Source organism: Acomys russatus, chromosome 3 (genome assembly GCF_903995435.1).
Source record: "Acomys russatus chromosome 3, mAcoRus1.1, whole genome shotgun sequence".
NCBI classification, from domain to species: domain Eukaryota; kingdom Metazoa; phylum Chordata; class Mammalia; order Rodentia; family Muridae; genus Acomys; species Acomys russatus.
Genome location: NC_067139.1, coordinates 19,572,877 through 19,588,344, shown reverse-complemented (window position 1 = coordinate 19,588,344; position 15,468 = coordinate 19,572,877). Strand labels below are relative to the sequence as shown.

Genomic DNA, 15,468 nt, shown 5'->3' with positions numbered 1-15,468 from the left:
CAAAAACAAACAAACAAAAAGATATCTCTAAACTAACATATGTCAAAAAAACATACACAGAAATGCAAAAAAAATGAATGAAAAAATATGACGACACAACTCCTCTAAAATAAAATTAGTTATCAGGCGTGGTGGTGCACACCTTTAATCCTAGCACTGAGGACACCGACGCAGGAGGAGGAGCTCTTCTAGCGTGAGACCAGCGTGGATGTGCCAGGTTCTTGAGAACCGTCAGAGAGGCTTCTGAGTTCTTTCCAAGCATAAGGAAACCTCACTTTACTACCCAAAACCTGGAGGCATTGACAGCAAAGTAAAAAGGAGCGCAGAAAAAGAAGGGGTAGGGCGTGGCAGGGGAGGGCGTGGTCAGAAAGGGAGCCTAATGGTGAGGGGCGGGACGAGGGGGCGGAGCGTCTAGACTCGTGCTTAACATGGCCACGCTTCGCAGGCTACAAGAGGCGCCCCGGCACTTATTGGTTTGTGAGAAGTCCAACTTCAACCACGGCAAATCTCGCCATAAGCATCTCGTGGAGACGCACTATCATAATTACAGGGTGAGTCAGGTCCACCCGGCCCCCTAGGCCTGGAGAGGTTAAAAACAGAGCCTCTCTGGGCTGCACCCGGCCGGACCTCCTTGGCTTGCGAGGCGGGCGGAGTTCGCCCTCCGGCTTGCTGGGGACGGTAGTCTCTTCAGTTTGCCGACTGCCTTTCTTAGGGTTGTGAAGGACTACAACTCCCAGCATGCGCCAGACACAGGGCGGTGCTCGGTCCTTTGAGGAACCGCGGAGTTTTGGGTTGAAGGTTTGGCTGGTTACCGCTTGGTTCTGGATTTGAGTCCCCCATAGCTCAATAAAGGTTTAAGCAAGTCAAGAGGGGTTAGGAGTGTAACCTGCACAACATGTTGCTGACTTTCGCCCAAAGTTTGAGTAGGTCTTTCTGTGGCTCAGCTTGAGGCTCATCACGCGGTTTGACAACCGAGGAACTCTTAAGAAAACTACCTTAAGACGATAAGGGCTTGAGCATTTTACACCTTAAATATTGCTCCGATCGATTTCTTAGAGACATTAGCTGAAGGAACAGGCTGGTTGTGGGAGCTTTACGGTACGAACTTTAGATGTATACTTCGGATCATTTTAAATACGCGCGGATTTTACTCTTTTTGGTTGAAAGTTCATCCCTGTGGTCAGGAATGTCCTGTTACGTTTATCAAGAAATGGAAGTATCCGGGAGCACTTCTGCTTCTATGTAGCTTCTTCTTTTTTTTATTGTATTTAAATAATTTATTCAGATTACATCTAAATTATTATTCCCTCACTTCTCCCCCCCCCCCCGCCCTCCTTTCTCCCCTCCCTTTTTTCCCCTCCCCTAGGCCTGTGGCAGAAGGGGACCTCCTCCCCCACGCCTGTCAGGTCTCATGCCTGTACCTTGCTTACCCTTCCTCTGAGTGCCACCGGGTCTCCCCATCAAAGGGAAGTGGTCAGTCAAATAGGGGCACCGGAGTTCATGTCAGAGTCAGTCTCCGCTCTCTCCTATGTAGCTTCTTACTGACTGAATGTCCCTAAACTCTTTATGCTCCCGGGAGCAATTCCTTTGATTTCATTACTCCAGGGTAAACAAATCAAGGCATGTTGAATTATGCTGTATTTCCTCAAATACAAAGTGTGAAGGACATAACATATATTGCCTATATGCAAAAGATAAAGTTCAGGCAGTATTTCTGTTTGGTCTCTTGGGTCACATTGCAACGCAGAAATGAAAAACTTTAGTAGTCAAATATATGTTTGCCTGGGATTCATAGATTAAAAGATTTGCTGCCAAGCAGGGTGGTGGTGCACAACTTTAATCCCAGACAGAGGCGGGTGGATCTCTGAGTTCAAGGCCAGCCTGATTATGCAGAGTAAGTTCCAGGACAGCCAGGGATACTCAGAGAAACCCTGTGTAGGGGCTGGGGGTGGGCGTTGGGGCTATTGCCTGTGTTTTTATGTCCCAGTAAAACCTGTGAAGGAATAACTAGCAATTTTTGATATTTCACTTTTAAAAATAATGGTCTTACTCTTCATAAAATATGGCTTTGTTTGTACTTGTACATTCCAATAGGTTTCCTTTCTTATTCCGGAATGTGGGCTTCTATCAAAAGAACTGAAAGGCCTGGTCATGGAAATTGGACCCTATTACTCTGTGAAGAACTTACCTCTTCATGAATTCCTTACACACGAATTCATCAGCACCTTTGTAAAGAAAGGTGAGAAAAAGCATCTAGTGTCTCATATGAACAAGGCAAGACGAAAAGCTAGAGGAAGGACCACAGCAAAATACTAGGGCTCTTCGCTTGTTTTCAAAAGAGCCTGTGGAGCATAGGCCGGGTGGCCAGCTGCACTCCTCATTTCTCCATCCATCAGTACTGTCATTCTCCTGTGTCCTGTGTGTGTCCTCTTTAGGTGATGGCTACAAAGCTTACCAAATTTAATTAGTCCTTGAGATAACTCAGAGACCTAGGTTGAGTCCCTACATAGCAGATGAAGATTAAGTAGCTTTTGAATAATTAACTTGCTTAAGTAGTTTCTGAATGTTTGCCTAGAGCTTTGCATCCAAGTTTTGTCCTCTTGCCTCGTCTACCGTGCACCTTCCTGCTGGAATCTCCAGGGTTACACTGTCTATGCTGGGTCCGTTCTCAGCCTGTTGAGAGTGAACTGGCACAAAGCGACCCGAGTAGTGGGTAATCCGGCTGGAATTTAGCAGGCGTGTGTATCAACTTATCTCTGCCGTGTTTATTGAGTGGGTTAGAGCTGTGTTAGCTACTGTTATCCACCTGCAAGATTTGTTGTCATGTGAAAAATAATCCATCAACAAGTGCTGGGCAGGCTTGTCGGAACTACTTTTTTTTTTTACTTTTCCCCCCACAGGTTCATTCTCTGCGTTAACCTACAATACAAGTATCGATGAAGATAATACTGCAGCTCTCCTAACGAACGGTGACAACATCCATTTCTTTCCTCCTTTCTTCAATTAGAGAAGAAATAGGACCTTTTTTTTTTTTTTTAAATGCTAAGGGAGGTGGAGGAGAGACAGCTCAGCAGTTAAGAACACTGGCTGCTCTTTTGGAGGACCAGGATTTAGTTCCCAGCACCCACCTGCTGGCTCACAACCAACTGTAATTCCAGTTCCAGGGAATCCAGTGTCGTCTTCTGGCTTCCACAGGCACCAGGCACACACATGGTGCACAGACATACATGTGGGCAAAACATTCATACACGTAGAAATAATAAATTATAATTTTTTTAAAGTCAAGTCATATAGCTCTAAACGGAGTAAAATGAAGCCCCTCTTTGTGATCCTGACTTCCTTCTTAGATGGGGGTGGTTTGGTGTTTAATCTTCCAGAATTTTCTATGAATTTATAAGCCTAAAAATTTTAATGCTGGTTATGTGACATTGTTCGTTAGTATTCTTATTTCCAAAGGTGCATGACACAGACATGTTCCTGCATCTGTGTGTACTCTTGTCTTTTGGGGGGATGGTATCTTGCCATTCAGATCACCTTGGCCCCAGGTTTTCATTCCCCTGCCTCAGCGTTCCAAGTGCTGGGGTCACAACCATGAGCCAGCACATCTCTACCTAGCTTTATAGGTATTAAATACTTTGAAGGCGTTTGAAGTAGGAGCTGGAGAGATGGCTCAGCAGCTGAGACTGATTACTGCCATTGCAGAGGACCCAGGTTCAGGTCCCAGCACCCACGTGGCAGCTCACAACTCAAGTTCTAGGAGATCTGACACCTTCTTCTGATGTCACAGGCTCCTTGGTGTACTTACACCCAGGCATACGAGTACACATTAAATTAAATTAAACTAATCTTTTTTTTTTTTTTTTGATAGGGTTTCTCTGTGTAGCCTTGGCTATTCTGGACTCACTCCGTAAATCAGGGTGGCCTTGAACTCACAGAGATTCGCCTGCCTCTGCCTCCTGAGTGCTGGAATTAAAGGCGTGCGCCACCACGCCTGGCAAACTAATAAAATTTAAAGAAAGTATTTGAAACAATATACAGACCATAGTTTGATGATTTCTTCCTCAATACAAGTATAATTATTTCTAGTTTTGCTATTGAATTATCCACATATGTATATATGCTAGACAGTATCACCAAGCTATGCAGAAAGTTCCAGGCCAGCTGGGTACATTGCTAGATAATATTAATGTGTTAAAAATAAGCTTTGTTTTTGTTTTTGTTTTTTTTCAAGACAGGGTCTCTCTGTGTTAGCCTTGGCTGTCCCAGACTCACTTTGTAAACCAGCCTGGCCTCAAACTCACAGCGATTCGCCTGCCTCTGCCTCCCGAGAGCTGGGATTAAAGGCATGTGCCACCACGCCCAGCTCTAAAAATAAGTTTTTTATATGTACTTATACTCCCATTTCATTGCTCAGTTGCCTAGCTTACTTAGAGACTATCAGCCAAAATTCAACATTTCTTATGGCAACTATTGTTTGATTTATAGGGAAATTAATTTTGTCACTGGATAAAGATACTTATGAAGAAACTGGACTTCAAGGCCATCCATCTCGCTATTCTGGCAGAAAAACTATGAAGTTTAGTAAGTATTGCGTGTGCTCCATTGGCATCGAGCAAGTCAGTTTTCTTGTAATAAAATGTAAATATTTGCCTGACCTCTGATCTCTGTTCGGAAAAACATAGTTCTTTCTTGCCTTTAAATTCTGACTCAAGGAGCTATTGAATGCTCTTCCTGGGGGATTAGTTGACACAATTGAATTGTTTCTCTTTGGCTGTACACTGCATTTAATAACGGTTGTAGGACTGGACTAGTCCCTTGCATGCTGGAAGATGAACAATTTAGTGTGCTTAGAACACAGTTTCTTTATGATTACTTGGAGAAGTTCAGTCATAAGTGAGGAGGTAGGTTTGATGACACTGGCTGGTGTGGACATCAGTAACTAAGATCGCCACTTACGTGGGTAGGTTAAAACAACCATAGTAGCAGCTCTCAACACTAGAAATAACCCATGGAGGGAGTATGTTTTTGATGAGCCAAAGGGATGAAGAACGAAATAATATGTACTATTTATAAACGTACACAAAACAGACATTTCTCTACAGTGTAAGCTATGTATAATTTGAATGAGACAAGTATTTATTCCTTTTTCTACTTTAAGTCATTTCCATTGATTTAATGGATTTGTCCCTTAACCTGGATTCTAAGAAGTATGCAAGAATATCTTGGTCCTTCAAAGAAAAGAAGCCTTTGAAGTTTGACTTTCTTCTGGCTTGGCATAGTACAGGTATGAAGTACGTGTTATGTAACGATACAATGATTTTTGAAATCTAACTGTTAGGCAGAACAGGTGAATGGTGATGTTCTGCTGTGGTCAAGGGATATTCTTTACATAGGTGTGTGGGCATTGCGTTGGACCTGTCCTAGCTTTCCAGATGTCCTCGGCATCCTTGGTTCAGGGTAATCTAGGTCTGAGGCAATCTGCAGACCCAGAGAGCTTCCCAGTGGCTTCAGAATAGCTAATGTGTAATCAGTTCCTTTCTTTCCCTGTTCTTACCTTACAAAGCCTTGGCTAGGATATTTTAAATCAGCACCAACTATAATTATATGTATGTGATCTGTTTATCATTTTTGCAGGATAATAACCCAGGCAGACTATTAAATGTCAAATAGCATTTGTTATGACTTTTAATTGATTAGAATACTAAATTTAGTGCCAGCTTTTATGTGCATCAAGTAGTATTAACCTGCTTACAACTTCCACATGTATTGCTCCTTTTAGAAGCTTGTCTTTGCTCATTAAAAGACTGTAACAAATCTGATCATTGTCAGCTATGTGGCGTAGTATGTCCTTTGGAGCACAGGGAACTGTAGTCCATTTTGGAGCTCTCTCCATCTGCCTGCTCCTTGTGCAAAGTTCCTGGACACTCTTGCTCTCTGTCCTAATTTTATAATACTTGGTGCCTCTCCTTCTGCTGATAATACAAGAGGGGAAAGATGCTTACTACCATTTCTGTCAGTTGGCAACTTCTCTGAGGACTATCTGAGCAGTGGGATTGGTGTAGCATCTTATTCCTACACTGCTAATCCCAGAGAAACTAAGAATGGTCTGAGATGTCACCCCCTCTACCAGCCAGCAAAGTCAGCCAAAGTGTGGTAGATGCAAGTCCAGAGTCAAAGACAAAGGATTTGATTCCTCCCAGTGGTAGCTGTTGACAAATGTGGAAGCCTTGCTTGCAAGCTGATAATGCCACCCATTCTCAGAACAGGGCCAAAGGCCTGCGAACCTGGAGGCTGATGTTCAGGAGCAGGAAGTCAGGTGTCTCAGTCCCAGGAGACACAGTGCATTTACCTCACCTCCGCCTTTTTGTTCTCTCCGGGCCCCAGCCACTGGATTGACCCACGTGTCCACCCACCCTAAGAGTGGGGCTTCCCTACTCAGCTGGTGAACTCACGTGCCATTCTCCTTATAAAACATCCTTAGACACACCTAGACAAGAGCTTTACTGCCAATCCAGCTTGACACCTGGAATTAATCAACATGTAGGAGAAGTTCGCCAAATCCCAGCGGGCATAAGGTGTCACAGATATGGTCTGTGACATGCATGGTGGGTTGCATTACAGAGCAGGAACAGAGATTTTATTTTTTTTATTTTTATTTTTTGGTTTTTCAAGACACGGTTTCTCTGTGTAGTCTGGACTGTCCTGGACTCTCTTTGTAGACCAGGCTGGCCTCGAACTCACAACGATCTGCCTGCCTCTGCCCTCCCAAGTGCTGGGATTAAAAGCGTGCACCACCACGCCCAGCTCGGAACCCAGTTCTTTTATAGTGGGAGTCAACCTGCCTGCTCTGCCCACAGATAGGAGGGAAGCCATTATTTCTATCTTACTGGACAGTAAGCCAGCTTGTCCTGTACTCTGAGAGGGGTGTCTGTTCTGTCTTCCAAGGCTGTTGCATGCACAAACGTCTCTAAAGATACAGGGGACTTTCCTGGGTCTTCAGGGATGGCTAGCATGAGATTCTGTCATCAGTTCCTTTGCTTTTCTTACTAGATTGTACAAATAAACTCCTTTCTGTAGAGTTCACTAATATCTCTATATAAGGAATACTTTGGAGTTTATATAGGAAGTTGAGACTGTTTTGCTAAAACTACTATATGAATATGGGCCTGGACTGAAAGCACCATGTATTTTCAGGAAAAGTGAAGAAGGTAATTGTTTGTGGTACTTTAGCATAAACACTGGAAAGCAATTTCAAGTGATTGTAATTAGGAGACAGCTTTGCCTGACTTCCATTTTACTTAATCTTACCTGTTCCCCATAACTAAAAATGCAATGGGGAAGGTGTCTGGCATCGTAATACATACTGTGAAGGGAAGGGCAGAAGGATCGTGCATTTGAGGCCAGCTACATACTGAGATGCTGTCTCCAAACACACAAAAAGAAAAAGGGAATGGAGTTGGGTCAAGATCCATCCAAGTTGTAAGAATGTTGACTCAGCCTTATTTGGTGTATTTTAAGGTGCCGAAGAACCAACAATGATGTCATACTTTTCCAAATACCAAATTCAGGAGCATCAGCCAAAAGTGGCATTGAGCACAGTGAGAGAGCTGCAGTGTCCAGTGCTGCAGAGCAGCGCCCTTGCAGGGGAACCAGAAGAGGCCTGCAGTGCCCTGGAGCTCTTTGACTGGCTTGGTGCTGTCTTCTGCAATGCGGACTTGTGGGTATATGAACTCTGGAGTTCATTGCTTGTCTTCTGTAAGAGTTTAATACTTTGGATATGATTATTTAGTAGTTGTAAGTACATTTTCTCTCTTTTGTTTCTGGCAGAAATAACCAGCCTTATAATTTCATATCAACTTACTGCTGTCCTCAGCCAAGCACAGCGACAGCCCAAGCTTGTCTGTGTACAATCACAGGTTTCATACTGCCACAGAAGATACATGTCCTGCTGGAACAGCTGTGGTGAGAACTCTTCTTGCCTGTGGCTCTCACTAGTTGGTGCTATGTTGGGGCGCTAAGGACTTTTATTAGTGTGGTATAAGGCAGATGGCCCCTCATACACCTTTATATCCCTTTTTTCATTGCTTGGCTCAAAGTATAGTAACAACAAACAACAGAAACCAACCTCATCTTTTTTAAGATGTCGTTTCTTTATGTGCACATGCGTGTAAGTGCCAGTGAAGGCCAGGAGAGGGCTGCAGATTCCCTGGGGCTGGAGTTACAGGCACTTGTGAGTCTGCCTGTGTGTGTGCTGGGAAGCAATCTTGGGTCCTCTGCAGATAAGGGCTTTTAACTACTGAGCCATCTCTCTGGGCCTGACATAGTTATTCTTGCTGATAGAGAAAATGCTATTTGGAAGTTACTTAAACCCGTGTGGAAAGAGAAAGCAGAGACTCAGTAGAATTCTTGAAACCAGCTGCTCATTTTTCTGCTTCTGTTTTGAGCCGTTTTGATACAGAAGTATGGCACTACTTGAAAACATTTCAGTATTCTATGGGAAAAATTATAATCTAAGTTAACTTTAAGAATTCTGCAAAATCTTTTATTCAAAATTGAGTAGGAGCCTGGGCATGGTGGTGCATGCCTTTAATCCCAACACTTGGGAAGGCAGAGGGAAATTGATTAGTTTGAGGTCAGCCTGGGACAGCTAGGGCTACATAGAGAGACCCTAGATTCTTTTGGTCTTTTCTTTCCTTGCTGGGAATCAAACTCAAGGCCTTGAGCGTGATAGGGCAAATGTTGAGCACTAGGTCCTTGCCCCAGAAAGAATATTGCTTTTCCTGAGAGAGAGGCCAGAAGGATATCTCAGTGGGTGAAGCCCCATGCAGCCGGAACTGACATCCTGAGTTTGATCCCAGGATCCCCAGGGCCTGCCAGACATCTTCTGACCAGCACACAGACACGCACATTTAAAATCAAACAAATAAAATCCACCTTTATAGGAGGGGAACTAGGACAGGACAGAAACTGTTTCTTGGGCTTAAATGATTTTCCAGGTTGTGTGTAAGTGCTGCTGAGGTTGTTTTCTGTTAATTAATCTTTATGGAATTCATAATATAGCATTTAATTCACGTAAATTTAGTTTTTATAAATCAAAATAGAGTCTCGGCTTAATTAGGACATTAGAAATATCCCTAATCCTGGATTTTTTTTTTTTTTTTTAATGTGGCTGTTCCTGACTGCTTGTTTATAAGACTTTTCTTTCTTTCTCAGTCACTACTTTGATGAGCCGAAGTTAGCTCCGTGGGTCACCTTGACAGTTCAGGGCTTTGCAGACAGCCCTGTTTCATGGAGAGAGAGTGAACATGGCTTCCAGAAAGGAGGAGAACACTTATATAACTTTGTGATTTTTAATAATCGGGACTATTGGCTTCAGATGGCTGTTGGGGCAAATGATGACTGCCCACCATAAAATAAAATATGCAAAACTCAGATCCATGCTTGCTTGCTTGTTGTCATACTTCCTCATTGTAAAGGGTTATGTATCACCCAGACTTGTTACAGTGGCTAGCTTCTCAGATCAGCATTTGCTTGCTTTGCGCTCTTGGGCAACCCTGTGCCCTGGCTGCTCATCCAGTGAATAGCTCTGAGCTGGTTTTTCAGTTGAGCACAGGGTGTTGCATACTACAGACTACGGTGTTCATGTACTGACTGTTCTGGTTTGGTTTTCTGTTGACCGGAAGCAGCTTCTAGGAGGAAAGGCCAGGTTACAGTCAATCATCAAGGGGGACTGAGGCTGGAACTTAGAGACAAGAACTAAAGCCGAGGCCATGGAAGAATGCCGCTGACCGGCTTGCTCACCTAGCTTTGTTTGTTTTTTTTTTTGTTTTTGTTTTTGTTTTTTGTTTTTCGAGACAGGGTTTCTGTTATCTTGGCTGTCCTGGACTCACTTTGTAGACCAGGCTGGTCTTGAACTCACAGCGATCCACCTGCTTTTGTCTCCCTAGTGCTGGGATTAAAGGCGTGCGCCACCACGCCCAGTTTGCCTAGCTTTCTTATTGAGCCCAGGACCACTGCTTAGGAGTGGTACTGCCTACATTACTTAAACTTCAGCATCCCTTGAAAAAGTGCAAACTTTCGTAACCACGACTTTATATAAAATAAAAGTTAAAAACTTTCTTATAGCGGAAGGGAAGAACTACACTTAAACAAAACCAAAGTCTAGGAGGGTAGCTCCAGAATCTCAGCACCTGACATTTGGGACTCACTCACCATCTTCTGGGCTCCTAAGTGAATCTCTGGCTTTGCTCCTCAGCACCCATAGCTTGTCTGGTAGGCTAAGGCTGGCTCCTTGCTGACATAACAGCCATCTTGACTCTTAGTACATGCAGGGCGTTGCTCATGTGCTTATGTGACACTGGTATGAACAACTGCTGCAGTGCCAGTCGTGTGCCGTTCAGGACACACAGATATGTGTGGCACATGACAACTCACTAGAGAGTTTACGTTCGATGATTACTCTAGAACATGTTTCTACACACGTGCACACTGCTATGGGATGATATTAGCAGCGTCTTCATTAATCACATCTGAACTACATCACCTTTTATAGTTTCCTTTAATTTCTTTTTGTTCATCATGACTCTGGAAGCAATGAGCTTGCGTGCACGTGTGTATGTGTGTGCATGTGTGGGTATGTATGCGTATTACACATCCTAGCTGTGCAGCAGGTGATGCCATCTGTATTTGTCCCCCTACAGTATTCACATAACCAAATTGCCTGTCAGGACTTGTCTCAAGCCATGTCCTGGTCATCACGGGACACAAGGCTGCATATATCTGCCTCCTACCCTGGAAAGACGGGAGAGAACTGAAAAACCTTCCAACTGTACCATTCTTTCTCCCTCAAGGACGTAACCACAGGCCCAGCAGAAAGTAGGAGGTGGGTGGCTTCGGTTTTGGAGTGCTTCCATGTCAATTGCATTTAGGAACATGATTAATGGCTGGCGATTCTCTTGAATAATTCCAGGTTAACTAGTTGCTTATTTTTCCTTTTAGGACACATGCCAACACCACATTAAACTAGTTTCCTTTCACAAAGCTTGTTCCTGCGGTAGAACACAGGGCCTCTGAATGCCAGGCACTTGCTCTGCCACTTAGCTACATCACCAGGCCCTATTTTCCATTTAAAAAAAAAAAAAAAAAAAAATCTAGGGGCTGGAGAGATGGCTCAGAGGTTAAGAGCACTAGCGGCTCTTCCAGAGGTCCTGAGTTCAATTCCCAGCAACCACATGGTGGCTTACAACCATCTATAATGAGATCTGGCGCCCTCTTCTGGCCTGCAGGCAGAACACTGTATACATAATAAATAAATCTTAAAAAACAACAACAACAACAACAACAAACCAAACCAAACAAACAAACAAAAAAAAAAATCAATGGAGTCTAAAAAGTAAAATAAGAAAATAAGCCTGAAGCTTCCTTCCAGGAAGGAGTACCAGGCAATGGAGGGGGAAATGGCAGAATCTAAAACTCAACCAAGGCAGCGAGCTTTCTCACATTTAGAACAAGAAGTACGTTAACGGCAGTGGAGCAATAAAGCCCGGATAGCGGGTCTGCTTTGAAAGAGCCAAAATTGTGCCCAGGGTCTCAGCTGTGTGGGTGTGGGTGTGTGCGCGCATGCGTGCCTGCGAGCACATGAGCGCATGCGAGCACTTCGAGCGGATTCATCAGAAACCAAACTAGCGGGGACGCTGCTCTTTCTCAGAAGGAAGCCTGTGAAACCGTCTCGTTACTGAGGACGTGGCCAGAGGACTGGTGAGCCTTATTTTCATCTCCTGATCCATATCTTGTTGTGCTGCTGCCCCAGGTTGGGGACTGTCCCCTCATTTGGGCACGGGCTTCTAATTCCAGGGGTGCCTTCCTTGCCAAGCTCTCCATGAGCCAATTGTCATCTGCTGTAAAGGCCACCTAGCGTCTGGCTTATACCTGATGGAGTCATCATGGGGCTGGCAGGATGGAGGGAGCAGGCTTCTCTTTTTGAGGGGAGGCCATTTAGGAGGATAGTTAACCCTGCTTCAGTCTCATCATGGCTGAAACCTCGTAACAAGGCTGTAGGAAGGGGTCGGGTGAAGGCTCTTTCCCTTCATTTAAGAGGGAACTGCTCTCACCTCTGATCACAATTGGCAGCCTGGAGGCAGCCGGCTCTGCTAATCTCAGTGATTCCCGGCTCTTACCTTAATGCCTAGTGCAGTCACCTGGGGGAAAGATCCAGCTTGAGCCCAGAGGCTAGGATGCAGGGCTGTAACTTGGGTCCCTGAGCAGCCAGGATTTGTCCTGAGCATCTTAGGCCTCTGACAGGCCTCCATCTATTTGTTACGGTAAGAAAGTTTTCAGTGGTGCATTGCCTTCTGAGCTTCCACACTGTCCTCCTTTTTCTAAAACTGGTCAACTTTGCCCCCACCCCCCACCCCCGTCTCATTTTGAATCCATGCAAAATGCAAAATTTCTCAGAACAAAGCAAAGCCTGTGCGTTTGATCGATAATAACAATGGCTGCCATTTCTGGGCAGTTGTTGAGGCTTCAGGCAAGCTAAGCATTTTAAACACAGCCCACCTGCTAATACCCATGAAGGCCCCTCCTTCACAAATGTGGCTCATGTTTTACAGATAGGCCTAGATCCCACCATAGCCACAGGGCAGAGTAGGCAGTCAGGCCAGAACTGCTCGTTAAGTTTCAATCTATATCTGGAGGTTTGAAAAATTAAGGTGTATAGCCAGGTGTGATGGCACATTCCTTTAATCTTAGTACTTGGGAGGCAGAGGCAAGCAGATCTCTGTGGGTTTGATGCCAGCCTGGTCCATTAGTGAGTTCTAGACCACCCATCACTGTATAGTAATACTCACATTTAAAAAAAAAAAGTAATTAAGCTTCTAAAAAAATCTTTCATAAATGCTCTTATTCATCACTACAGTGAAATTGGAATATGAAAGAACTTGTTTTAGATATTCATTGTTAGATGACAAATTTCCCCCAAATTCAATCACTCAAAGCAACAATTTGTTATTTCTCATAATAGTGTTTATTAATCAGAAGGTTGTTCTCTCTCACATGATGGTGGGTTGGCCAGAAGAACTTAAATAGTCTCACTGTCATACTTGGAGGTTGGTGCTGGTAGCAGGTTTGGTGGTCATTTGGGACTCTTGACCAGAGGGCCCCCCCCCCCCCCCCGTGATCTTCTATGTGGGATTCTCAGGAGCTGTTTGGGCTTTCTCACAACATGGTAAATGGGTTCTAGAAAGGAACATTCCAGAAAGATAAGGCCTATGGTAAAACTGTGTAAAGGCACAGTTGAGTATTCTTGTTCATGACTCACTGAGTGAAGTTCCTCTTGTGGCCAAGGGTTGAGTTGACATGGGAGATTATATGAGGGCATGAATCTTGGGAGGTGGTTCATTGGGCACGACCAGAGCAACAGCCAACTGTAGGCTGTGGAAATGGTAGTCTGTATGACTCAGAAGCACCCTCATCAGCTGGACTTTCAAATTGAGTTTATGGACCTTTGCCTAATATGTTCCTTCTTTCCCCAATATGGAGTCTCATGTATCCTAGCCAGGCTGGCCTTGAACTTCCTATGTAGCTGAGTATGACCTTGAGCTTTTAATCCTGCTTCCTTTTCAACTCTGATCCCATCTGTTTAACTAGAATTTGGTCTGTGAACCACATATATGCACATAGTCGTACAGAGATGTAGCACTGTGTACTGTGTGCTGTGAGAGTTAGCAATTGACACCGGGATGAAAGAACCTGAGTTGACCTCAGCCAGTCAGCCAAGGTGGGTGGGATTGTCTGGCACATTGCTGCCACTGAAACTGATGGACCTTGTGAATTTTACTTTTATTCAGTAAATTCTGACACTGTGGAAGGACATAAATGTGTTCGTCTGTTTCTGATATGGTATACGCACAGTAATACCCCACTCTCTAACAATCAGACCCTAACTGTGGAGCCTGACCCAGTGTCTTGTGATGTCCTATAGAAATTCTTAAAGCGTAACTATGATCCCTAGAGGCCCGCTCCATTGGCCGTTCTTAGGAGTGGTAGGTAAGTGGTGTCTAAAATCCACCTCCTAAATAGATAGCGAATTGCCACCTCTTAGCTATTTCAATATGACCCAACATGAATAGCTCAGGATGCTAGGCCAGCAAACTTCTCTTAACTGCTATAAAAGGCCCCTTTCTCCCTCACCCGCTGGGGATACAATTCTCTGTCTAGAAATTCACCTGTTGTGTTTCTGTTCACAGTATCTATCTTTTATAAAAACCTCAATTCTGATTTAGGGGTAAATGCTTTTACTTTATATCTTGGGCTCGCCGTTCCTGGTGTAACAGATGTTGTTGCTGTTGTTTTTACTATTTAGGCTTGAGGTTATTATGCATTTTCCATGAACCACTCAGCTGAGATGCTCACAAAGAGCCTCCTTGGTTTTGTAGGTTGTCTCTTTTGCTTCAGAGAAGGTTTTGAGTTTGGTATTTTAGCTTCTCTGTGCTTTGAGATCATAGCCAAGAGACCATTCCCAATGCCCATGTCACTGAGTTTCCTGTACGTTTCCCACAGTTTATAACCTCAGACCTCACATCAATGCCTTCTATCTAATTGAGCTGCTTTTTTTGTGTAGTATGGCAGAGGTTGAATCTCATCTTTTTGCATGTGGATATCTGGTCTTCCCAGAGACCTTTTCTGGGGATTTCTTCCTTTTTGTGTATCTCAGTGTCCTGATTACAAGTGCCTGGGCTTATTCCTGACCCTGACTGATGCAGTGGGGGGGGGGGGCGATGGGGGCAGGAAGGAGCTGGCAGGAGAGAACACACCTAGATGAAGGCAAGCTGGGCCATGGCATGTGCCCTCTGAAGGGCAGTAAGAACCATGTGGCATGGTGGGCAGAGAGGGCTTTACCTGGATCACACCCTGATGGAAAAATGGCCCACCAGCTTTGCCAAAGGACATGGGGAGGTGTGAGATGTGAGGCTCCCTGGACTCCCAGGAGAGTGGGTTGCTGGATCTTTGCACTTCCTAAAGAGGCTGTTCCAAATGTCACTGAGTGCTGGCCTTAGCAACAAGCAGCCAGGAGTGTAGTTACAGCCCTTGGCCAGTGTCTAGGGCAACGTATGGGAAAGGGACTTCATATTTCTCCAAGCTTTAGAAGTGGAGGGAGGAGGCTGAGCACAGTGGTACACAGATGAGATCTCAGGGCTTGAGAGGCAGAAGTGGGAGGATCAAGGTCATTCTTAAATACATAGCAAGTTCGGGTCAGGTTACATAAAAACCCTGTCTCAAAATAAATAAACTAAATGGAGGGAGAAATAGGTCTCTTGTAAAATTCCTATACATGTCTCAGTTTAATAATTTATGGGTAAAAAACAAAATACCTTTCACAAAACTCTACTTCTCAAAGGGTAGTCAGATTGCTTGCCCCACCATGAATATCTCAGAGCACCCACTCCCCTTTAAAAAATTCATTTAGCCGGG

General features: G+C 44.4%; 1 protein-coding gene across 1 annotated transcript; it reads left to right on the top strand.

Annotated features, from left to right (window-relative positions):
- The first annotated feature begins 401 nt into the window (after positions 1-401).
- On the top strand, positions 402-9,730 carry Rpp40 (ribonuclease P/MRP subunit p40). The gene is made up of 8 exons (XM_051170038.1): positions 402-551; positions 2,095-2,239; positions 2,901-2,969; positions 4,486-4,581; positions 5,159-5,284; positions 7,519-7,717; positions 7,828-7,962; positions 9,214-9,730. Exons 1-8 carry the CDS (start codon positions 429-431, stop codon positions 9,410-9,412), a joined length of 1,092 nt encoding a protein of 363 aa, XP_051025995.1. The 5' UTR covers positions 402-428; the 3' UTR covers positions 9,413-9,730.
- Positions 9,731-15,468: the final 5,738 nt, after the last annotated feature.